General features: G+C 40.6%; 1 protein-coding gene across 4 annotated transcripts in view; it reads right to left on the bottom strand.

Annotated features, from left to right (window-relative positions):
* LOC137316340 (ATP-binding cassette sub-family C member 9-like) overlaps positions 1–25,323 on the bottom strand; it is a 233,059-nt gene that overhangs the window by 107,783 nt on the left and 99,953 nt on the right. For all 4 annotated transcript variants that reach the window (XM_067980409.1, XM_067980417.1, XM_067980431.1 and 1 more), the window contains 3 exons: positions 19,929–19,969; positions 18,253–18,363; positions 5,194–5,361 (listed from right to left, as the gene is read on the bottom strand). In XM_067980409.1, the coding sequence (XP_067836510.1) occupies positions 5,194–5,361; positions 18,253–18,363; positions 19,929–19,969 (320 nt within the window). The remainder of the gene's footprint in view (positions 1–5,193; positions 5,362–18,252; positions 18,364–19,928; positions 19,970–25,323) is intronic.

The following is a 25,323-nucleotide window of genomic DNA, read 5'->3' as shown; positions in this document are numbered from 1 at the left end:
CAGCTACTTTAATTTCTCCTCTGATATTCAGCTCATGCATCTGGATCAAGGCTGCAGTGAGGTCTGGAGCCAAGTGGTTCCGGCGGCACCCGAACTGAGTGTCGTGAATAGCTTATTGGTGAGTAGGTGTCAGTTCGTGGCAATATTGATTACTTTTTCCATCACTTTACTCATGATTGGGAGGACTCTAATAGTGTGGTAATTGGCCGGGGTAGATTTATCCTGTTTTTTGGGGATAGGATATACCGGGGCAATCTTCCAGAGTCATTGCTATACTGGAACAGCTGGGTTAGAGGGCATGGCTAGCTCTGGTGCAGTCTTCAGCACTACATTCCTTTTCCCTCTGCAGCTAAACAGGTTAATTCCAGCTCCCTTTCTAAGTCTTTTTGAGCCTCTGTAGTCATTGTTACATACTGCTCTGTTGAGTTCATCTAAATGTTAAAGCATTTGAACAGCATTCAGGTCTCAGTAACATTGATCTGCATCAAGCTGCCATCACTTACATTTTTTGGTTTTTACTCAAGATATTTTCCTTGGGTTCAGCACCCCTAGCAACCCCCACAAATGGAGCTCTCATTCCTTATGAACTGGAGTATGCCTTTACCTATCCAATATCTAGTGAAATGTAGGGGTCAAACAGAGAACTCTTATCATCGTAATCTACGTGCTGCCATTTGATCTCTTCGATGTAGGTAGGTGGAAGAACGACTACATAATGCCTTTAATGAACAAAAACATCCTAATGCACTTCACTGAAATGTAACAATATGGATGATGAGCCATTAGGAAGGGTGACCTAAATCTTGGTCAAAAAGGTCGGTTTTAAGGAAGGTCATAAAGGAGAGGAAAGTGGAGAGGCAGAGGGATCCACAGCTTGAGACCTAGGCAGTTGAAAATACGCTGCCAATGGTGGGGCGAAGGGAAGGGGGCGCATATGAGGTCACAGTCGGAGGAACGGAGAGTTCATGGTGGGGGGGGGGGGCATAGGGATGGAGGTTACAGACATAGGAAGGACGAGGCTACGAGGGGATTTAAACATAGATGAAAATGTTAAATTTAAGGTGATAAGGAACTGGAAGTCAATGTAGGTCAGCAAGGTCAAGGGCAGAAGAGTTTTGGATGAGCTAAAATTTAGAGGGTGGAAGATGGGAGGCCAGCCAGGAGAGTAGTAGAATAATCGAGTCTGAAGGTGACAAAGGCATGGATGAGAGTTTCATCAGCAAATCAGCTGAGGAAGGGGCACAGGTGGCTGATGTTACGGAGTTGGACGAAGGCTGTCTTTGTGATGGAGAGGATACTGGGTCCAGGGTTGAATAGGACTCTGAGGTGCGAACAGTTTGGTTCAGAAGTAACATCCTTTACCTGGACTAGACACAAAAGCCTGAATTTTCTGATCAGGCAGAGCAGATGGAAAATTGGATGAAGTTACGCCTGGAATATAATGTGGAAAAATGTGAAGTTATCCACTTTGGTAGGAAAAACAGAAATGCAGAGTATTTTTTAAATGGTGACAGATTGAGAAATGTTGATGTTCAAAGGGACCTGGATGTCCTTGTAAATGAGTCACTGAAAGCTAACATGCAGGTGCAGCAAGCAATTAGGAAGGCAAATGGTATGTTGGCCTTTATTTCAAGAGGATTTGAGTACAGGAATAAAGATGTCTTTACTGCAATTATATAGGGCCTTGGTGAGACCGCACCCGGAGTATTTTGGTCTCCTTATTTAAGAAAAGATATATTTGCCATAGAGGGAGTGCAACGAAAGTTCACCAGATGGGATGGCGGGATTGTCGTATGAGGAGAGATCGAGTAGACTAGGCCTGTATTCTCTAGAGTTTAGAAGAATGAGAGGTGATCTCATTGAAACATACAAAATTCTTACAGGGCTCGACAGGGTAGATGCAAGGAGGATGTTTTCCCCGGGCTGGGGCGTCTAGAACCAGGGGTCACAGTCTCAGAATAAGGGGTAGGCCATTTAAGACTGAGATGAGGAGAAATTTCTTCACTCAGAGGGTGGTGAATCTTTGGAATTCTCTACCCCAGAGGGCTGTGGAGGCTCAGTCATTGAGTACATTCAAAACAGAGATCAATAGATTTCTAGATATTAAAGGCATCAAGGGATATGGGGATGGTGCAGAAAAATGGCGTTGAGGTAGAAGATCAGCCATGTTCTTGTTGAATGGCAGAGCAGGCTCAGGGGGCCGGATGGCCTACTCCTGCTCCTATTTCTTATGTTTTTATGGTTCCCACCCATTTTTTCAGCTGGCCCATTTTCTAATTATTTCTAGCAACTGCAGGAAGCGCCTGCCATTTTGGGTGGTCCCATGCAAAAGGGTCATAAAGACATATGGTCCATCTGGAATCACTTCTGTGTCATTTCCTCCTCTCACCCATATAAAACAGCACCCAGGATTTTTAATGGCTAGGGACAAAGCAGAAGAGAATTTAAAGAGTCCAAAATCAAAACTGTAGTACAAGTTAAAGCCACGAGGCCTTCCTTTTGAGGCAGCCCACCATTAAAGCACACTTGGAGCCAGAAAGACAAGTCTCTTGATGGCTTCTGGCAGATCAAGGATATCCTCTGCGGCCTGTGCAGTTTCCCAGGATGCAAGCTGTGCACAGGTAAAATGAGGTCCATTCATTCACCAGAGTAATAACTGAATAACCAATGATTGGGCATACTTAATGGATGCTTCAGGTATCTGGATTGATCTTGGCGGCATTCTACAATATACCACAGCTAGGGTCTGCGTGTGTGCTGCGTGGTCTGTGTATCATGCATTGCAGTCCCCTGTGGCTTACCCTCGAACTCCCCAGGATGGATGTCTCTGAGCTAGTGTTTGGAAGAGTTAAAGTGAGTGACAGTGCGCGAAGTTCTGGCAGCACCAAATGCAATTGGATCTGCGGCTACTTTCTCTGGCGCATCTTGAGAATGAAAAGAAGTGAGAATGGCCGCCTGAGCAGCAGAGCTCACATAACACTTTCAATAGGAGTGACAGGAGGATTTCATGATATGGTATACTGACAGTTAATGCAGGGATCAACTGAATGAGAAGGAAGAAAAGCAGAATATCACAAATCCACAGCTGACATTACCTCTGGTATTCAACACCTCTACAGCCTCTACCCAGGATTTGGAGTGCTTCCTCCTAATTGATGGCAAGAGATCAGAGGTTTGGGGGAGTGCTATTACAGGCCATCTTGTCATTGGGGAAAAAAAACAGATTACCTTTTGTTACATGACATGTGGTAATACTGTTGCCAGCACGTAGCCCATAATGACTTTGATGATAAGTGTGTGCAACAAGCGGTTACATTCCATGCAAGGTTTTTTGTGGCATGATTGTATGTAAGCCTGCGAGTGAAGGAACAGCTCCAGGTGAAGTCTGGAGTGTAAAGGGCACTGTACAATCTCATGGACATTGATGGTAAGAACTTTAACAATGATGTGAGAGGAGGGTGTGGAATAGGCAGACATGCTTAGTACAATGCATTCTTAGAAGGCATGGCCCACTTGCCTCACCTTGTCTGACCTTAATTTTTTTTCTACAGAGCAGATATATATGGAGTTGTTGAGTTTGCAGCCACTGCATTGGCCACCCCTTTCTGTTACCCCTGGATAGATCTCCTTGGTGCCCTGCATTATTCAGTGGCAAAGACAGCTGCCCTCCTCTGCTTGACTTTCTTCAGTAGCACTTTCACAGCTGCAGTGAACATGGGTCTGTACCCTCTTGCTAATCTGACAGCTTTTTTAAAATCGCAACTGAACTTTTTATGTGCACCAAAACGGATTCTGAGAACGCCGTCACTTTAAGCTGCAGCAGCCTTTTAAATTCTGCAAAAATGCACCATTTCCCACCCTCCAACAGCTGTGTTCCAATCGGAGCCATTTCTTGATTCCTGAAGCTTGCCCAAAATTTTTTTTACTGAGACTCATCCTGGAAAATACAGCAGGAAAGGCATTTATGATGTCAGGCAGACAAGTGCTATGCCTCACTTTTGCCCAGGATCATGTCGCAATGGAAAATCTAGGCTATAGTCTTCAATTTTTTAAAATTATACTTTATAACGCTGTTCAAATCTGTGATGCACAAGTTCCTTAACAAACTTTCATAATAAATATTGCATTTGTATTGTGAAAATGAAGGATTCGATATCTTCTTCCAAACCGCTATCTTCATTGCATTGAATTGTTATGGAAAAAGGAAACTACTGCTCTGAATCTCAAAATACGATGCATCACATTGGCTATAATCCAAACCTTCAGGCAAAATACACCGGATGCCAGGTGGAAAATGAGATGAATCATTTGACTAAATTTTTCAAACTGTTGAATGACGTTATGTGCAAGTGCCAGTCTTAACGTGTTCTTGACAGTATTTCAGAGGTAAAAACTGATGTCCAGTTATCAGGTTCATTTTCTCCCAGTAAAATAAAAACAATTCTTATAATTCCCAAAATAAAGTTTGCAACCCTACTTGGAATAGCTTTAAACATAATAGATATTTTACACCAGTCTTAAGTTCCTCATTAACCATGAGATGCTAGTCTTAAACAACCTTTAGAAAATCAATGAAGTGATTACATTTAGCCTGTCACGGAAAGCAATATTTAAGAATTCAATACATAATTCATTCCTGCTTTAGTAATAATGCTTATTGTAGAACTATTCCATTTCAAAGGATTTTGTGCTTTTTAAACTTATGAATTGATATATTTTGCATGATATTAAAATTCTTACCAAATTTCATAAAAGCTAACAATTTTTATGTGGGTTAGTTTAGTTTAGTCCATGCAATCAGTATTGTGCAAAATTTATTAAGTTTTACGGAAATTTATTTTCTTCAATTAAATCTATACCCAACTGATTACTACTTACAATAAAAGTAAAACTTAAAAAACTGTTTTGCACACCTTTGAATAAACACAGGACAGAACAGTAATACAGTTCTTTGTTTTTAACAAACTAATGCACCAACCACCTAAAGGGGACATCAACAGAGCTTCCACAGCTAACAACAGGCAATCCCACCTGCAATAAGGGCCTGCTTTCCTTAAACACTTTCTGAAAGGTGCCTCGGAGATATTGAAAATTTATGTATAAATATAACCCGAGTTTACTTTGTTTTGTTGTTTTAGCCAAGTTCATAACAGTTTCTTAAGTAAAAGAATGTAACTATCAACAACTTCTTACTTCAACAGGCATGTATCCATTTTTGCCAGATGTGTCTAGAGGGGTTAAGCAGTATTCTGCTTCTTTATATCCAGTGTCGGATGGTGTCATTCGCTTCAATTCTTCAGTGTTAAAGAAAGATGCTAATCGACAAGTGCTGACAATGGCATTCACCATTATTTTCACAATCTGGAGTAAAGTGGGACAAGAAATACATTTCTTTATTTGACAAGTGAATTTAAACAAACAAAGAAGAGTGGGATCAATTCTCAAGGGCAATTAGGGATGGGTAATAAATGCTGGCCTTGCCAGCGACACCCACATCCCTTGAATGAATAAAACAAATTCTGAAAGATGAACTATAACTGTTGGATAACATATATTGACAAAGATAGTCAATTAGCAACATTTTAAAAATAATAGACGGCACAGCAAGTTTAAATATGTAGTGGTTGCAAAAAAATACAGTTTAGTTAAATAAAAATTACAAATTGTCATGCCTAATGTCTAAAGAACTGCAATTAACAGCCCAATTCTGCAGTTTTTACATCATATCCAGGAATGAAGTTGTTGATGTGATGGCACATCTAATTCTAGAAAGTCGTTCAAAGCCATCGTTAGAAGGTAATTTTACACTACTGCATCATCTACTCACCAAACATAATATAACTGCAAGCAGCACGATGCAAACTTTAAAAGTTCCCAGATGGCGGAACTGTTCAAACATTTTGGTTGTAGCAAAAAGCTGATTGTCCATCAGCTCTTTGCTGACATAAAAAAATTTAGTCTGCATTTGGATTGTTGAAAACTTCAATGTCAGCATTATAACTCCATGCTGTGTGCTTGTACTGTTCTAAAATTACAAAATGTTATTTTCTGGTTTTGACTAAGATCACAAGAAAACCACAAAAATATGCCCATTTAAAAATATTTCTGTTTAAAATTACAAATGCATGACTAAAAATAAAACTTACTTCTCTTTGAAAAAGCCAACAAAGTTATCCTTTGTTAGCATGTCCTAAATCTTGCTTATTCACAATAAGTCAGAAGATAGGCTGCTTTACAAAGGCAGGAATATTTTACATTCAATGTATTGTTCTGCTGCTGAGACGTGGTTGGATTTACACTGAACGCTCTCTATGGCTTTAGGGTCCTTTCCATAACGGGATGCCCGAAACTGCGCACACTACTCTGTGGCCTAATCAATCTTATCTTTAATTGAAACACAGAAACAGGCCATTCAGCCCAACCAGTCTATGTTGGTGTTTATCATCCACACAAGCAGCAGTACTAATCCCATGTGCACTGTTCCCATGTCCTTTTATTCCCTTTGCCTTCAACCACCTATTTAACCTATTCTTTGAAGCAGAGACCATGTCAACATTAATCATTAAAACTTCGGGAGTGCATTCCACAGCCTCTCAACCCTCCATTTCTCCAGCTTTCTGTTCTAAATCTCTTACATTTAATCTTATATCTATGCCACCTCATTCTAGATCCTTCAATCACTGGAACCAGTCTGTTTCTACCTACTATGTGCCACCCCTTCCTAATTTTAAACCTCTATCAAATCACCCCATAATATCCTTTGTTCTACTGAAAATAACCACAATTTTTCAAGTCTTTCTTTGTATTTGTATTTCTTAATACTAGCCAGCATCTTAATGAGTCTGCGCTGAAACCTCTCCACTGCCTCAACATCCGTCCTACATTATGGAGCCCAAAATTGCACACAGTACTGCAACTGTGCTCTAACCAAGGTTTTATATAGATTCACCATAGTAGCTCAACTTTTATATTCTATACCACTTGCCATAAAACCCAGCACTTGAGGGGCTGCTTTTAATGTCATGTGAACCTGAACCCATAAATCCCTTTACTTTTCCACATCACCCAGCTTTCCCCATTCAAAGTATAATTATTACTTGAATTTTTTTTAGAAAAACAAAATGTTCCATCTCACATCTACTGACACTGAATTCCATCTGCCACTTTTTTGTCCATTCCACCATTTAATTAATATCCTCTTGCATCATCCTTTGGTCCTTAGAATTATTTACTATGCCTCCTCTCATCTGCAAATTTGGACACCATTCCCTCTTGCCCTATATTGATCATTGATGTACACAATGAACAGAAGTGGTCCCACAGCAGAACCCATGGGATACCACTACCCACTTCCAACCATTCCGAAACTACCCTCAGTTCCCACTCTCTGTTTCCCACCTTTTAATCAGTTTTTAATCCATTTTTCTACTCTCTCCCTAATTCCATATCCCTTAATCTTCTCCAATAATCTCCTGTGTGGTACCTTGTTAAAGATTTTCTGGAAGTCCATTTATACCACATCTACTGCATTTCTCCCATCCACTATATCAGTCACCTCTTCAAAGAACTTTTGTACTCTATGCCTGTATAAAATAAACAAAATTCTATGTCCTCTTTATGGCTCTATCTCCCTGCGCTTGCAAGGAATTATATATTTGAACCCCTTTGGAATCTCTGTTCATCCACATCTTTCAGTATCTTTCTATTAAGTCTATACTCCCATTCCTTGTTTTTCCTCCCAAAATGTATTACCACTTACTTATCCACATTAAATTGCATCTACCACCTGTCTGGTCATTCTAATAACCAGTCTAGGTTTTCCTGCTTCTTTGCAGTCCTTCTATTTTTGTGTTGTTAGCAAATTTTGAAACTGTACTCACTACACTCCAGTCCAAATAATTAATATATATAGAGAACAAAAATGAATCCAACCGTGGGGTACAAAATTTCCAACCCTTCTCCAATCCAAGCAACATCCATTTACCGTAACTCTTGGTTTCCTATCTGTCAACTAGCTTTCAATCCATGCTGCAACAACATCTTCTATACCATTTGACTTGAGTTTTAAAAAAAATTTCTTTTGAGACACCTTACTGAATGCCTTATAAAAATCCAAGTACACTACGACTACTACATTCCCTTTAACTATCCAATCATTCACTTCTTCAAAATAACCATTAAATTTGTCAAACGCAAATTGCCGTTAACGAATCTATGCTAGCTGTCCTGATCCCAAAAGCTAAGGCCTAAGCCCTATTAAAGATTATCTTTGCCCAGAAAAGGTTAGCCAAGCACCCTCTGATTTCATGTTGGTCCTGGTGAGTGATCAGTCTCATGGCCTGGGCATATGTATGGCCATCAGATGTGTTAGGAACATAAGAACAAGAGTAGGCCATTCAGCCACTCAAGCCTGTTCCGCCATTCAATGAGATCATGGCTGATCTGTATCCTTACTCCATCCACCCATCTTGGTTCCATATCCCTTAATACCCATGGCTAGCAAAAATCTATTGATCTCAGATTTAAAATTATTAATTGAGCTAGCATCTACTGCTTTTTGTATTCAAGATCAAACTCAGCTGTGACCTCTCCCATGAGTCAATAGTCTGCTAGCAATCACTGCAGAGGCTCACACATAAATAATAAACAGTTGGGCAAGGTACTGAAAGGCATCTGTTTGAATTCATGCTGTGGTGTGACCTAAGTTTTTAAAAAAGGGAGAACATTTTCAAGAAAGGGGAAAAGGAAAAAATTCTTAAAATATACATTATATAATCAATAGAAAAATGGAACTTTTTATACCTTCATAGGTTTAAATGTAATAATGAACTAATTCAACACTAAACATAAAGATCAATTGTTAATGCATTGTTAATTGTAATTCCATACTGATTATCAGTTATAGTATATAGTCAACTGAGATCAGTACTGAATGAGTGCTAAAGTTAAACAGATCACAGGTCTGGTAACTGAAAAAGTCAAATTCCATTTTTATTACATGGCATTCTGAGATGTTTACCATTATTCTGGGATCACATTCTACAATTCCATCTATTTTTCTGTGAAAACCAGTCATAAATATTTAAAAGAGAGTAATGCTATAAATCCTCCTTAAAAGGAAAGAGAGCGAACATGACTAACAGCACAAAAACTAAAGGAGAATATTCTAGTGAACTGCCTCATAATCCCTCAGTGTTATAAAGAGGGGAAACCTGTAATGCCTACAGCTCTTGTACAACGTTGAACTGCTGGTGAGAGGCAAAATGGGAGCCAAGATTTTGTCTGGAAAGCCCTCCCTTATATGACACTACAATAAAGCTCGACTTCAATGCTACCATGAACGGGCAGCGTTGCCCTCAGTCTGTTGCACCTATCCTTTGTCACTGGAATATAACTTCACGTATCAGGCAAAAAAAGGACATATATTGTAATTTCTCCTTGTCCTTCAACTCTACTCCTGAAGGCATGAAATCTTGCTGGAGTACAGCTCCACTCATGCTGGGCACTCTCCTGTACCTCGGCCAAGTGGCTATCCTCCATGTGTGAACTCAGACAACGAATGTCAGCTGACTATTTGATTGCAGGGAGAATCACATTTGAGCCCATTCCAGTCCTCACCTGATGTTGACACACATGCACCCCCAGTACGTCACCGGACAGCAGCAGCAGCAGTATCCCTGGCCAATTTTAGCAGTCCCTAACCCAACTGAGGTAACATTAAAAATATTCAATACAGAAACATTTTATAAATGGGAATTCTATACAGAATGTTTTCTCCCAGGCTGCTTTTACCCAGCAGTTCTACACTTTAACACCACCAACAGGAACAACTGAGCAATATCAATAGTTCAAGTATCTTCCTTTATATAATATATAATTATGGGCGACAACAGTATTATATATACCTCCTTTAAAAACTGATTAAAACAACTAAGTAGACTATTTTGGTAATGGAAAACTAAATCCAACGACTCAGGTCTCTGGTATGTAAACTGACAGATCCACCTGTCAGATCAGATCAGTTATTTGCATTTGAACTCAACATCATGCCCTGAATCATACATTTTAACTGTCACAAACCTGTCAAAATACTGTTCTTCCTTTTTGTCTTCAGAAATTCTATATTCTCAACTGCAAGCAAAAGGAATTTTTAACTACTTGTGAAATGAAGATGTAGAAGCTGTCTTTGACTTTCATATTGAATTCACAGAAGCAGTGCAATGGCTGGGGACATTGGAGTAACGTAACACAAGATTATGCCTGCACTCCCCAACATTACTGGATTCCAAACTTCAGCCAGGTTGTCAGTGAGGCCTGGCACTGCCTATAGAGCTGCAGCGTAGAGAATAAGAGGAAGCCAAAACACAGAACCACACGTCATTCTAATGCAATTTGCAACAGCCATTATCAGAATTCGTGGACAGAGATCTTGGGAACATCTTGGGTGAACGGGTGATTGAAAAAGTGGAAAGGGGAGAAAATATTAAATATAAAAATCACCCCCAAATGCAGTACATATATATTTTTAAAAATTTGTTTGAACACTTTCAAGCAATTAGAATTGTGGAAAATTTTCAGTAACATAAAATAGACTACTGTAATCTTTGAATGCTGCTTATTTGGTAATTACAGAGCTACTTTACAAGACTGTCTTAAAACTTCTACTGCATTCTCTCTGATGTACACATATTTTATTCATATAATTCAGCCATTTTATTCAATGAATTAAAAACTGAGGCAGCAGCACAAAGAGTAACGGGGTTAATGCTGGATAGGGTGTTATTTAATCCAATCTAAATTAAGGATTGTGCTATTGAGGTGTTCAACAATTTTCCAGTTTAGCAGAGACTAGACAGATATTAGTGCTGGAGCAGGAACAAGAAGAAAAAGATCCAAGCTGATCCTGAACAAAGCCATAAAAAATGGGATAAGCTGGATGTGCTCAAGTTCTTCTTTCATCCTCTACCTTCTTATGCTCTGGAAAATTTACCTTCTTATGCTCTGAAAGAATTAGATTGAAATATGCCAAGATATGTAAATTATTACAAGAATCAAATTAGATACACAGTACAACCTGGGTATAGTGCAATCTTGGATCAGTGGTAGCATTCTTGCTCGCGTCAGAAAGCTGTGGATTCAAGCCTCAATCCAGTATTTAAACACATAATTGAGGCTGACATCAGTGCAGTACCGAGGGAATGCTGCATTCTCAGAGGTGCAGTCATTTGGATATTAAACTGAGGCTCCTTTTGTCTGATCAAGTGGACACAAAAGATCTCATGACACTTATTCAAAGAAGAGCAGGGAATTCTTGATGTCCTGCCCAACATTCATTTCTCAACCAACACCATCAAAACAGATTAATTGGTCATTTCCTTTGTCTCCTTTTGATGTGCACAAATGGGCTGCTGTGTTTGTCTACTAACTACAGTAACTGCACCTCAAAAGTAAGTCATTAACATAAACATCCCGAGAACATAAGAGGCGCTGAGCTCACTGACTTACAATGGCTCCCAGTCCCCCAACGCCTCAAATTTAAAATTCTCATCCTTCTGTTTGAATCCCTACATGCACAGCCAGATTAAGAATTCTTCAGGCCCTGGGCACCAAGAACGTTTGGGATCCTGCTGCAACAACACACAAACCACCCTCCCAATCCATCGAAACACAAATTTCTGTAAAATTTATGAAGAAATAAGCCCACAGAATGTTTACATCCTGCATTAATAATAAGTAAACCATGTTATAATATACTATGCTAAACATCACAGAATGTTTACATCCTGCATTAATAATAAGTAAACCATGTTATAATATACTATGCTAAATGCAACTGATCCAGCAGTTATATGTAGTTTTTCTTTGTTACGGTGAGTTTTACCGAGGACCCCAGATTTGGATAGGGCATCTAGGCATAGCTCCCAGAGGTCCGTGTGTTAGTCTGCCCCGCCTACATGACCTCCCCACTGCGGCCCGACAATCCTCTGAACTCCACGTTCCTCCAACTCTAGCCTCTTGTGCATCCCCCACTCCCTTTGCTCCACCAGTGGTGGTCATGTTTTCAGCTGTCTAGCCCCTACGGTCTGGAATTCTCTCCCTGCCTTTCCAACTCCCTCTCCTCCTTTAAGAGCCTTCTAAAAATCTACGTCTTTAACAAGTTTTTAGTTGCCCTTTCTAAAAACACTCTCTCCAGCTCAGGTCCATTGTTTGATTACGCTTCTGTGAAACGATTTGAGACAGTTTTCTATGTTAAAGCTGCTATATAAATGCAAGTAGTTGTTGTTGTATAAATACTAGTCTTTCTTTCTTAAAGTACAAAAAATGAATACTTTATCAGACCGAGAACTGTAGCCATTAGTTCAATCTCTTATGATCTTCCAGGCCCCCATTCATTAAATCACTCCTGTGTGGGAGTACGTCAACTAGTATTCTGCAAGATTCTCTGCATTTCATTTCCACAAAGTGTTTGCTGCAAAGACAAAGGTCCATTTTTTTAAAAATTGTTTGCCACTAATCATCATTTTGTTCTGGTCTTTATAGATTTGGAAGCCCAGGTGATCCCAGCTGATCATAACAAGTGAGTGGAGTCTTGCAAAATTTACTCTTTAACTGAATCTTCACCCTCAGAAAGTTTGAACTTGGTAGTAGTGTGAAATAATGCTGGTCATCAAGAAATAGGTCAATAACCAGGGAGCATAGATTTAAAGTGATTGGTAGATTAGATTGGATTAAAGGGGAGCTGAGGAAAAAAAAAATTCACCCAGAGGGTGGTGGGGGTCTAGAACTCACTGCCTGAGGGTGGTAGAGACAGAAACCCTCAACTCATTTAAAAAGTACTTGGATGTGCACCTGACGTGCCTTAACCTATATGGCTACGGACCAAGTGCTGGAAAGTGGGATTAGGCTGGGTAGCTCATTTTCGAACGGCACGGACACAATGGGCCGAATGGCCTCCTTCTGTGCTGTAAATTTTCTATGCTTCTATGAAATAGGTTATTTACTACCTTGGCTAATCTCAGACTGTTATTCTGGTGCTGGATGTTGCTGAGTAAACATTCGAGCAGAAAATCTGCAGTATGTCTTTTTTCAAAAAATGACTGAATTAAAAATCTATTTTACTGATATCCAGATTACAGCAGGGAGCAAGAAGATAACTTTCTCCACAAGAAAATACTTTAGCTCAAATTTTACCTTGAATTTCATGAGTTGAGCAGTATAACTAATCTATAGGGAGCATGAACAGGTGTAGAAATACGGCGCTCAGTCCAATGCAGTTTTGATGTTTAAAAACTGAACACTACATCTAAATTAACATTACAACCAGTGAGCACTACAAACAGACTATAATTAAAATGATTTGTGAATACAAAACAAGCTCGTCAGCATATTAAATGAGAAAAGACAGGTTTAATGTTTTGGGTAGGGTTCATCAGAACTGAGAAAAAGGTGACCCCCTTTACAGGACTGACCAAAATGAAGAAGGATGGAGGTAACAGGTAAAAGGTTGTGGGCCATACATGCTAAATACTAGTACAAAGAAGTACCTCAATAGGAATAGAAGTCCTGAAGAAGAGATTTTTTTTTAAATTGGAAAAAGCTGAAAAGTGCCGGGTGATATATAGAGTTAATCTCCAGCAGGCTGTGAAAAGGCATTAAAAGATGAGAGGTGGAAAATCAGCTTCAAAACAGAAGGGAGAAAAGGGAGAAACTGGTAGGAAAATAGAGCAAAGATAGACAAGGTCTGAAGTTACTAATGTTTAGATCAGAGGTTGCAGAGTAGTCAAGAGGAAGGTGAAGCATTGTCACTGAAGTCGACTTTCAATTTTGTTGGAACAGTGTACGAGGCAAAAGGCAGAAAGGCAAGATTGGGAGTTGAAGTAGTAAGCCACATGGAGGTCAGGATTATGCTTATGCTTAACAAAACCATACTGCATGGCAAGTACAATACACCAGGTTCAAGGAAGTACATATTCAGATGCTGGCAGACCTGCTGTATACTGCCAACATTTTCTGTTTTTGAATCAAATTGTATGTTTTAGGAAGAATTATCTTTTTCAACAGATGACGACTTTGAATAAATATTTCAGCTGTGTTTCTATTTTACTAGTACTTTCTAAATATACGAAGAGTTGTCTTTACAACAAAGCCTTCTTAAATATTTTGATTCTGATAAGTTTCATGTTGTTCTTATGGTCACAATAAATATACTTCAATATGAATTACAGAAAATAGGTCACTTTGGTGCTGTACTGATTCTCTTCCGCTAGACATGGTAGATTTGAAAATTCTATGCTGTAGATTTACAATTACGGGTTAGAGATATTTAATCAAAAATACTGCAAATGTAGACATGGCACCTACACACTAAGGCCTAGATCAGTAACATTTAGCAGTTTCTGCGTATGCAAGTTTATTTGCAGGAAACTTGTTGGGTACTTCAAGCACTAAATGTTTTTGTTGAAAAATCTGGAAATTTGCAAATCAAACTGAAACAATTTTTGAAGATGAATAACATGCAATGGCCATTCTGCTGAAATTTCAAGGGATGTGGTTTACTTGTTTTCATGAAATTGATCTATTTGCTGCTGATGACTAAAATGGAGCTATAATTTAGCAGAATGGTGCTCAATTACCTCATTTATTTAGTCTCTTTATAGCGGGTAGCCTGAATTACCATACAGGAATGAGTTTACAACAGGCTTGACTGTGTGTTACAGAAAGTCTCCAGAAATGAGAAAAGAGAGCTTTGCAATATACTAATGGATATATTTGTAACAGGGATTACATAATGTTTGCACCAGAGGACCTAGTCTGCTAACTGCATGTAAACAAGGGACACTCCTGATTCTTGAGTATAGCCTATAATATAGTATGTTTCACAAAGACCTCCATGAAATTGTATTCACAAAAAAAACCTGAAAACTAGTACACAATCAAAGGAATTATCCACATACTAAGAATTTTTTAAAAAGAAAGTACGAGAACACTACCCGACAATGTGGAAAATTGCCCAGGTATGTCCTGTCCACAAAAAGCAGGACAAATCCAATCTGGCCAATTACCGCCCCATCAGTCTACTCTCAATCAACAGCAAAGTGATGGAAGGTGTCATCGACAGTGCTATCAAACGGCACTTACTCACCAATAACCTGCTCACCGATGCTCAGTTTGGGTTCCACCAGGACCACTCAGCTACAGACCTCATTACAGCCTTGGTCCAAACATGGACAAAAAAATCTGAATTCCAAAGGTGAGGTGAGAGTGACTGCCCTTGACATCAAGGCAGCATTTGACCGAGTGTGGCACCAAGGAGCCCGAGTAAAATTGAAGTCAATGGGAATCAGGGGAAAAACTCTCCAGTGGCTGGAGTCATAACTAACACAAAGGAAGATGGTAGTGGTTGTTGGAGGCCAATCATCTCAGCCCCAGGACATTGCTGCAGGAGTTCCTCAGAGCAGTGTCCAAGGCCCAACCATCTTCAGCTGCTTCATCAATGATCTTCCCTCCATCATAAGGTCAGAAATTGGGGATGTTCGCTGATGATTGCACAATGTTCAGTTCCATTCGCAACCCCTCAGATAATGAAACAGTCTGTGCCCACATGCAGCAAGACCTGGACAACATCCAAGCTTGGGCTCATAAGTGGCAAGTAACATTGCCTAGCACTTCTCTGATGCAAATGACCATCTCCAACAAAAAAAAGAGTCTAACCACCTCCTTTTGACATTCAATGACATTACCATCGCCAAATCCCCCACCATCAACACCCTGGGGGTCACCATTGACCAGAAACTTAACTGGATCAGCCACATAAATACTGTGGCTACAAGAGCAGGTCAGAGGTTGGGTATTCTGCGGCGAGTGACTCACCTGACTCCCCAAAGCCTTTGCACCATCTACAAGGCACAAGTCAGGAGTGTGATGGAATACTCTCCACTTGCCTGGATGAATGCAGCTCCAACAACACTCAAGAAGCTCGACAGCATCCAGGACAAAGCAGCCCGCTTGATTGGCACCCCATCCACCACCCTAAACATTCACTCCGTTCGCCATTTCGGCGCACCATGGCTGCAGTGTGTACCATCCACAGGATGCACTGCAGCAACTCGCCAAGGCTTCTTCGACAGCACCTCCCAAACCCACGACCTCTACCACCTCGAAGGACAAGGGCAGCAGGCACATGGGAACAACACCACGTGCACATTCCCCTCCAAGTCACACACCATCCCGACTTGGAAATATATCGCAGTTCCTTCATCATCGCTGGGTCAAGATCCTGGAACTCCCTTCCTAACAGCACTGTGGGAGAACCTTCACCACATAGACTGCAGCGGTTCAAGAAGGCGGCTCACCACCACCTTCTCAAGGGCAATTAGGGATGGGCAATAAATGCTGGCCTGGTCAGCGACGCCCACATCCCATGAATGAATAAAAAAAAACAGCAGAAGCCACAACCATTATTTTGGTTATGATTTTCCCTGGTTATTCCACGCAAATTTATTTATCTGAAATTTATTAGATACTAGTCGATCTTCCATAGCGTTGCACATTAGGAATCAAAAACAAATGTAATATTCAGGCCACGCAGGGTCAGGCGGAGGAGAAAGAGGGGAGAGGCACGGGGGAGGGGGAGAAAGAGGGGAGAGGCACGGGGGAGGGGGAGAAAGAGGGGAGAGGCACGGGGGAGGGGGAGAAAGAGGGGAGAGGCACGGGGGGAGAAGGGAGAGGCATAGGAGGAGAAACAATCCCAGTGGAGGGGTGGGGTGGACCAGCCCAGCAAACAATCTCAGTGGGTGAAAAATAGCATATCAACTACATTAAGACAACATTTTTTTCTGAAAGCACTTCCTAAGCAGGCTCATATTCTGCCTTTCTGATATCGGTTGCAACAAATGTTGCAGAGCCACCCAGTGGTGAGGGTGTGCAGGGTATGGATAGGGTAGCGTCACATTTAGACGAGATGCCCAACCACATCGCCACATATCTGGAACGTTGCATCCCACCTTGGTTTCTAATATATAATAGAAAAATCTCCAAAAAATTGTAAGTATTGTTACCTAAATGAATTTGGCCTAACCCAGTGAAAAAAACAAATAGTACTGGGGCAACACCAGCTGCATCTTCAGCTGTATAGTGGGACTGGACTAATTTTGCACTTGGCATCCAAGGCCATCTAAACATTTATAGCAAATTAACATTTCCAATGTGGTCGTGTGGTTTTGAGTATGGTCATTTTAGTGTGGTCCCAGTGGCCTGATGTATAAGGCATTGGTTTTCTAAACCAGGGTTTATGGGTTCAAATCACATCTGGAATCTTGGTTTTAGGTAAGCTGCGCCCTGAGAAAAGCAGCTCTTTCTTTTCGTTGCTAAAATATGCTCCTGTCTGTACATCAGTCAGGGGAGCTGTCTTGCAAATCTTCTTAATGGTAAGAGGTTAGGAGTTGTGGAGGAGCAAAGGGATTTAGGTGTCCATGTGCACCACTCACTAAAAGTTAATGACACTAGGGCTTAAAGGGTTAAACTACGTAGGCAGGTTGCATAAACTTGTCTTGTATTATTCTGAGTTTGAAAGGTTGAGGGGTGATCTAAGCAAGGTGTTTAAAATGACATACATATTCAATAGAGTAGTTACAGAGAAACTATTTCCTCTGCTGGGGGAATCCAGAACAAGGGGGCAAAATCTTATAATTAGAGCTAGGCCACTTAGGAGTGAAATCACACAAAGGGTAGTGGAAATCTGGAACTTAGTCCCTCAAAAGACTGTGGATGCTGGGTCAATTGAAATTTTCCAGACTGAGATCGATATATTTTTGTTAGGTAAGGGTATCAAGGGATATGCAGCAATGGCGGGTAAATGTAGTTGAGGTACAGATCAGCCATGACCTGACTGAATGGCGAAACAGGCTCAAGAGGCTGAATGGCCTATTCCTGTTCCTATGTCTGTATGGTTCAGTTCCACATTGGGCAGTGTACTGTCCAACTGAGCTATCTGGAATCTCCAGTATCCTGCTGATTAACAGACATAAAACCATATAGGCTAATGTACATTTCCCAAATAATAAGCAAAATTCTCTAAAAATGTATTGATGCTTTTGTCTTTTAAACAATCACTTCGCCCAGAATAATAGTCCATAGCACCAAGAAACACAACAACAAATCTTTTTCAGTCTTGACTTTCTAAGCCAAAGGCGACTCGAAAATCTTGTGATACGTGCATTTAGTATTTAACAAACTATTTCGCATGCAACTTACCATTGGGAACATAAGCAGTGGAGCACTAAATTTATCAAAAAGTGCCAGTGCTGAAAAAGCCTTGTTAGCAGTCAGTGGTGACCCACTCAAACTAGAGTAAATACTGAAAGTCTAAATATAAAAAGAAAAAAATATATTAAATAAAAAAATATATATTAAATAAAAAACAATAAAACTGAAGATCCCCTACATTCTTTGCTTCACAGATCAGATCACAGATTTTGTAGAATTGAAATTTATAATTATTAGCGGCACAAATCATTAATATTTCTTCAAATGTAATCTATGTGCCGCACATACATTTTAATCTGCAAAATGTTCCAAAATTAAACCGTTGGGAAATAAATTACAGTTGCATCCAAACTAATTAATTTTGACTGTATTAAAATACATTTCTGCAAGTGTTTTATTTTACAAAACAGTAGCTTCCAGAACTGAATCTTTATGGACACTCCATGATTGTAGTTAAATGATACAGCTGGTGAAACTAGGACTATAGCTATTCATTCAATTCGCATTAAATGCAATCTCAGCTACAATGAGTTATAGCAAAACAATACTTTGATTATTCTTTCATTACATCTACATACCAACTGAATGCCAATTGGCATGAATACCAAGAGGTCAAAAGCTACTGGTAGTTGGCACTGAACTTCAATTGGACTTAAGAGGCACATTATGATTGAAGAACAGCTAAAGCTGTGGCTGCATTTTTTGTGTGCATACATAGCAATGCCACAATTAATATTTTACCCTTCAAGTAACTCAGCACTATGACTTATGATCAAACTGACAGATGACAGCCAAAAGTGCAACACCAAGGATTTTTGTAATTCCAGACATCAATTACATTGGAAATCAAGCTTACTTCTAGCTCAGAATTTCAGATTAATATCCATGACACCCTGAGGCCTTAAAGTACTGATCACTAAGAACTTTGTGCTGTGCATTCATTTCCAATTAGCCTAATTTGTGGCCCTTGATCATTGATAGTCAGTGGAGAGGAGACAAAGTTTTCTAACTTCTAACCTCTACTTTGGATCTTTCAATCAAATTACCATCTTCTTACATTCATTTTATTTAAAAATACAGTTTAGGAAATATAAATTTGAAGGTTGGAAATATTCAATGAAAACAAAAAATGTTGAAAATGTTCACCAAGTTGCTCACCATCTAAAAGAGAAAAGAAAGGTTAATATTTCAGGTAGGACCCTTCATCAGAACTCAATTCTCAATTCAGTTCTGATGAAGGTGACACCCAAAATATTAACTCATTTTTCTCTTTCAAATGCTGACCGACCTGCTGTATATTTCCAGCATGTTCTTTTTTTTTAAATGTTGGATCAGGAACATGGTAGCCATTGTACAATATTCTGATATGGATAGATTTGCCATCAAAATAATTAGCTTATAAAATTGTTCCTTGTGCCCAGCTACTGAGGTCCACTTAACATGACATGGTTAAGATTGGCAATTCAGCAGTGTGGTTGGGTAGGGGGGCAAGAAGAGAATTATAGATATAAACTTAGTCCCACCCTCCAAGGTGCAGCACTGCACTGTTAGTGCAAACCTATAACATAACCTTGCCGTGCTGGTATGCTCCAGTTGATGTATTAATCTCAATTAAGATACAAACAACAATTAAATCAAAATGGTGAATTAGAATGTGTACCTACCACCACTGTTGCTAAAACAGGCGTCACTTGGGTGAGAAACACTGCAAAGACATGGAATTTAAAAAAAATTATAGTATTTAATCAAATTGAATATTTCGAGTCTCTGACAGACATACAAAAAGCTTTATAAAGGATAGAAAATTATATAAAGAAAATGCTTTACATTATATAATAGTGAGAGCCATAAATAACTTCAGTCATAGAGTATTCAAATCTCAACTGTTGCAAAAAAAGTTATTTCCAAAAATTAAAAAAAATCTGACAGCTAGAAAATACATTATATGGGATAGCATAATTCAAGTCTTATAAACAAAATTCTCCTACACCTATAAAGTAATGCTTTAAAATGCTTTTACAAATCAATTTATTTATACCACTAAATCACATTTTCAAAAAATGAGAGAATTATGTAAATTTATGTCTAGGACTGATCCCACCCCAGCCACCCCCTCCTCCCACAACACCCCTCCCACTCCCCTCAAAGAATCCCCAGTTTTCGGTGTTTTGAAACTGCTCCTGCACTTCTTTAAAAAAAAACTGCTGGTCGATACAATGGATCCTTGTTACACCTCTGAAATATAGCACTATATCAGGTGTACAACTGCTAACTGTTAGGTCTCAGTTATTCCTTTGTTCTCCAGATGATCAAAGCAACACTTCAATCAGTTTTAGCACTGTAACTTTCAGAGCACAATACCCATGTTTCACCACACAAAAGGAAATGATGAAGAAATGAAGATCACGATGAAGCATACAAAATATTTACTTCAAGGCCATTCAAAATCTAACCTTAAAAGAGAGAAGGAAAAATTCAGCCAAAAACTCATTTATTTCCTACCAAGTGTGGGTTACAGCCATGAGGAACAAAAATGTTTTTGAAAACATTTTGGTGAGTTTCATTTCTATTGAAGGGGAGCATTAAAGCAAGGAGGGCCTTTCAACCAGAAGTATTCTTTCTCCCCCACAAACTCTGGACTTTTAAGTTGGTGACAATTTTTATTTCTTTTTGTTCATAAGTGTCTTTTTTCCCAGTCTGTTGTTCTTAATGTCAATTACTTTCTTATTTCATCAACCAAACCTATCCATCACCCAATCCTACCCAATCTTTTACTGTTGATTCCATTATACATTCATCAACTTCTTTCAGGTTAAAAAGAATTACAAAGAATGTACAGCACAGAAACAGGCCATTTGGCCCAACAAGTTCATGCCGGTGTTTATGCTCCACGTGTGCCTCCTCCCACCCTTCTTCATCCAACTTAAGAAGAACATAACATAAAGGAGCAGGAGTAGGCCATATGGCCCCTCAAGCCTGCTCCGTCATTCAATAAGATCATGGCTGATCTTCAACCTCAACTCCACTTTCTCCATATCTCTTGATTCCCTTACAGTCTAAAAATCTATCGATGTCAGCCTTGAATATACTCAACGACTCAGCATCCACTGCCCTCTGGAGGTACAGAATTCCAAAGATTCACAACCCTCTGCGTGAAGAAATTCCTCCTCATCTCAGTCTCAAATGGCCGATCCCTTATCCCGACACTATGCCCCCTAGTTCTAGACTCTCTAGCCATGGGAAACAACCTCTCACCATCTACCCCGCCAAGCCCCCTCAGAATCTTATATGTTTCAATGAGATCACTTCTTATTCTTCTAAACTCCAGAGAGTATAGGCCCATTCTACTCAACCTCTCTTCATGGGACAACCCTCTCATCCCAGGAATTAATCTAGTGCACCGCGTCTAAGGCAAGTATATCCTTCCTTAGATAAGGAGACCAAAACTGTACACAGTTCTCCAGGTGGGGTCTCACCAACGCCCTGTACAATTGTAGTAAGACTTCCTTACTCTTATACTCCAACCCCGTTGCAACAAAGGCCAATATGCCATTTGCTTCCCAGTTGCTTGCTGTACCTGCAGGTTAACTTTTTGTGTTTCTTGTACGAGGACACTCAAATCTCTCTGAACACCGACATTTAATAGTTTCTCACTATTTAAAAAATATTCTGTCTTTCTATTCTTCCTACCAAAGTGAATAACCTCACATTTCCCCACATCTGCCACTTCTCGCCCACTTGCTTAACCTGTCTATATCCCTTTGCAGACTCTTTGTGTCTTCCTCGCAGCTTACTTGCCCACCTAGCTTTTTACCGTCAGCAAGCTTGGATACATTACACTCGGTCCCTTCATCTAAGTCATTAATATAGATTGTAAATAGCTGAGGCCCAAGCACTAATCCTTGCGGCACTCCACTAGTTACAGCCTGCCAACCTACTTATCCCTACTCTGTTTTCTGTCCATTAACTAATCCGCTATCCATGCTAACATATTACCCCCAACCCCATGAGCCCTTATCTTGTGTAACAACCTTTTATTTGGCACCTTATTGAATGCCTTTTGAAAATCCATATATACTACATCCACTGGTTTCCCTTTATCTACCTTGCTAGTTACATCCTCAATAAACTCTAATAGGTTTGTCAAACACGATTTCCCTTTCATAAAACCATGTTGACTCTGCCTAATCATATTATGATCTCCTAAGTGCCCTGTTACCACTTCCTTAATAATGGATTCCAGCATTTTCCAGATGACTGATGTCAGGCTAACTGGCCTGTAGTTTTCAGTTTTCTCTCTCCCTCCTTTCTTGAATAGTGGGGTTACATTTGCTACCTTCCAATCTCTGGGACCGTTCTAGAATCTAGGGAATTTTGGAAGATCACAACCAATGGATCCACTATCTCTGCAGCCACCTCTTTTAGAACCCTAGGATGTAAGCCATCAGGTCCAGGGGATTTGTCGGCTTTTAGTCCCATAGTTTCTCAAGTACTTCATCTCCACTGATATTTATTACTTTAAGTTCCTCACTCTCATTAGGGTCTTGGTTCCCCACTATTTCCAGCATGTTTTTTGTGACTTCAACTGTGAAGACAGATACAAAATATATGTTTAACGTCTCTGCCATTTCCTTATTCCCCATTATAATTTCTCCTGTCTCGGTCTTTAAGGGACCAAAGTTTACTTTCGCTAATCTCTTCCTTTTTACGTATTTGTAGAAGCTCTTGCAAGAAATATAAAAACGGATTGTAAGTTTACTTTCATATTCTATTTTCTCCCTTTTTATCAATTTTTTGGTCGTCCTTTGCTGATTTCTAAAGCTGTCCCAATCCTCAGGCTTACTACTCTTCTTTTAATCTAATACTATCCTAACTTCTTTAGTTAGCCACGGATGAATCACTTTTCCTGTGGAGTTTTTATTTTTCAATGGAATGTATATTCATTGAGAATACTGAAAAATTTCTTTAAATTTTTAAAAATTAATTCATGGGATGTGGGCGTCGCTGTCCAGCATTTATTGCCCATCCCTAATTGCCCTCAAGAAGATGGAGGTGAGCCGCCTTCTTGAACCGCTGCTGTCCTTGTGGTGAAGGTACTCTCACAGTGCTGTAAGGTAGGGAGCTCCAAGATTTTGACCCAGCAATGATGAAGGAATGGCGAAGTATTTCCATGTCAGGATGGTGTGTGACTTGGAGGGGAACATGCAGGTGTTGTTGTTCCCATGTGCTTGCTGCCCTTGATTTCTAGGTGGTAGAGGTTGAAGAAGCCTTGGTGAGTTTCTGCAGCGCATCTTGTAGATGGTACACACTGCAGCCATGGTGCACCGATGGTGGAGGGAGTGAATGTTCAAGGTGGTGGATGGGGTGCCAATCAAGCGGGCTGCTTTGACCTGGATGGTGTCGAGCTTCTTAAGTGTTGTCGGAGCTGCACTCATCCAGGCAAGTGGAGAGTATTCCATCACACTCCTGACTTGTGCCTTGTAGCTGGTGAAAAGGCTTTGGGGAGTCAGGAGGTGAGTCACTCGCCACAGAATACAGTGAGTGACTCACCTCCTTTAAATGTTTGCCATTGCTTATCTACAGTCATACATTTTAATCTAATTTCCCAATCTACTTTAGCCAACCTTATCAAGATATCCTTCTATTCCCTTCTGCCTCATGTGTTTATCTAGCTTCCCCTTAAATACATCTATGTTAGTCACCTCAACTACTCCTTGTTGTAGCGAGTTCCAAATTCTTACCACTCTCTGGATGAAGAATTTTCTTCTGAATTCCCTATTGGATTTGTTAGTGACTATCTTATATTTATGGCCCCTAGTTCTGGTCTCCCCTGCAAGTGGAAACATCGGAGGAAAAATTGTATAAGGGTCCATTCTGGGCGATGCTACCACCCCATGCCCAACGGACCCTACGCAGGCAGCACGTGAACTTCGTGCTGCCTGATACTTATCATGAAATCTCCTTGCAGCAAGCGCAGCCCTGAGAGACAGCACGGAGAATGAGGAAGTTGGAAATGGGGTGTGCACAGCGCACGTCATCAGCAACCTGCACTACTTAAAGGTGCAAGCACATTTCCAATGGCTGATACACAGCCAAGTAGGAGAAAGGAAATGGCATCGCGAGTAGCAGCACAGGCAAGAGAGCGGGCTTCACAATTCTCGGACGATGCTCTGGAGGCCCTGGTGGAAGGCGTGGACCAAAGGAGGGCAGGCATGTACCTGCAGGGTGGCCGGAGACCGTCTAGACTACAGCTGCATAAGCATTGGCAGGCCGTGGCAGAGGTGAATGCGAGGAGCATTGCACCACGCACGTGGGTGTAGTGCCGGAAGAAATTTAATGATTTGACACGAGTGGTCAAGGTGAGTGAATGCAAGTGTCAAGTGGCACATCTTACCAACCACCAATACTCCATGCACGACACCTCCCGTCACCCACCCACCCACCAACAAACACTGCCCATCCATACGCAATGCTGCATCTCACCCGCACATAGTACCACACTTGCAGGCCACACAACCACCACTCACATCCACAAAATGGCAGCTATTTGACCATGACAGGCACATCACCCACACAACTTGTAGGACACTCACTGACACACTGTCCTCTGTCTTGCAGGAGAAAGTGGCGTATAACACCCGGCAGCAGGAGAGACCTGAGGCTGGGCGGGCACGTCTGCACATCCTCACCCCCAGAGGAGACGGTGCTGCGGATCATTGGGCAGGCCGTCGCTGCAGCCATCACAACATGCCTTGCTGGAGGTCCCGGTCAAGGGGGTCTCTGCATATCTAGTGCTCCTTCACCTTTTCCACATCTCCCTCCTCCCATAATCTTTTCTGACTCACTTGCTGCAGATGCTGTCAGCACACCCTCTTACTTGCTCCTCTCCCCACTCCACAACTCAACCTGTTTCGCTTTGTCACTGCAGATACCCAAGAACAAGTGACGGCACCCGAGGAGGAGGAGGGGGAGAAGGAGGACACTGAAGCCATACCGTCACTTGATCTGACACTTGGTTCCACCAGCTCAGAGAATGACACAGCGTGTCCTTTAGAGGTT

Source organism: Heptranchias perlo, chromosome 3 (assembly GCF_035084215.1).
Source record: "Heptranchias perlo isolate sHepPer1 chromosome 3, sHepPer1.hap1, whole genome shotgun sequence".
In the NCBI taxonomy this organism is placed as follows: Eukaryota; Metazoa; Chordata; class Chondrichthyes; order Hexanchiformes; family Hexanchidae; genus Heptranchias; species Heptranchias perlo.
This window is presented reverse-complemented; position numbering and strand designations above follow the sequence as displayed.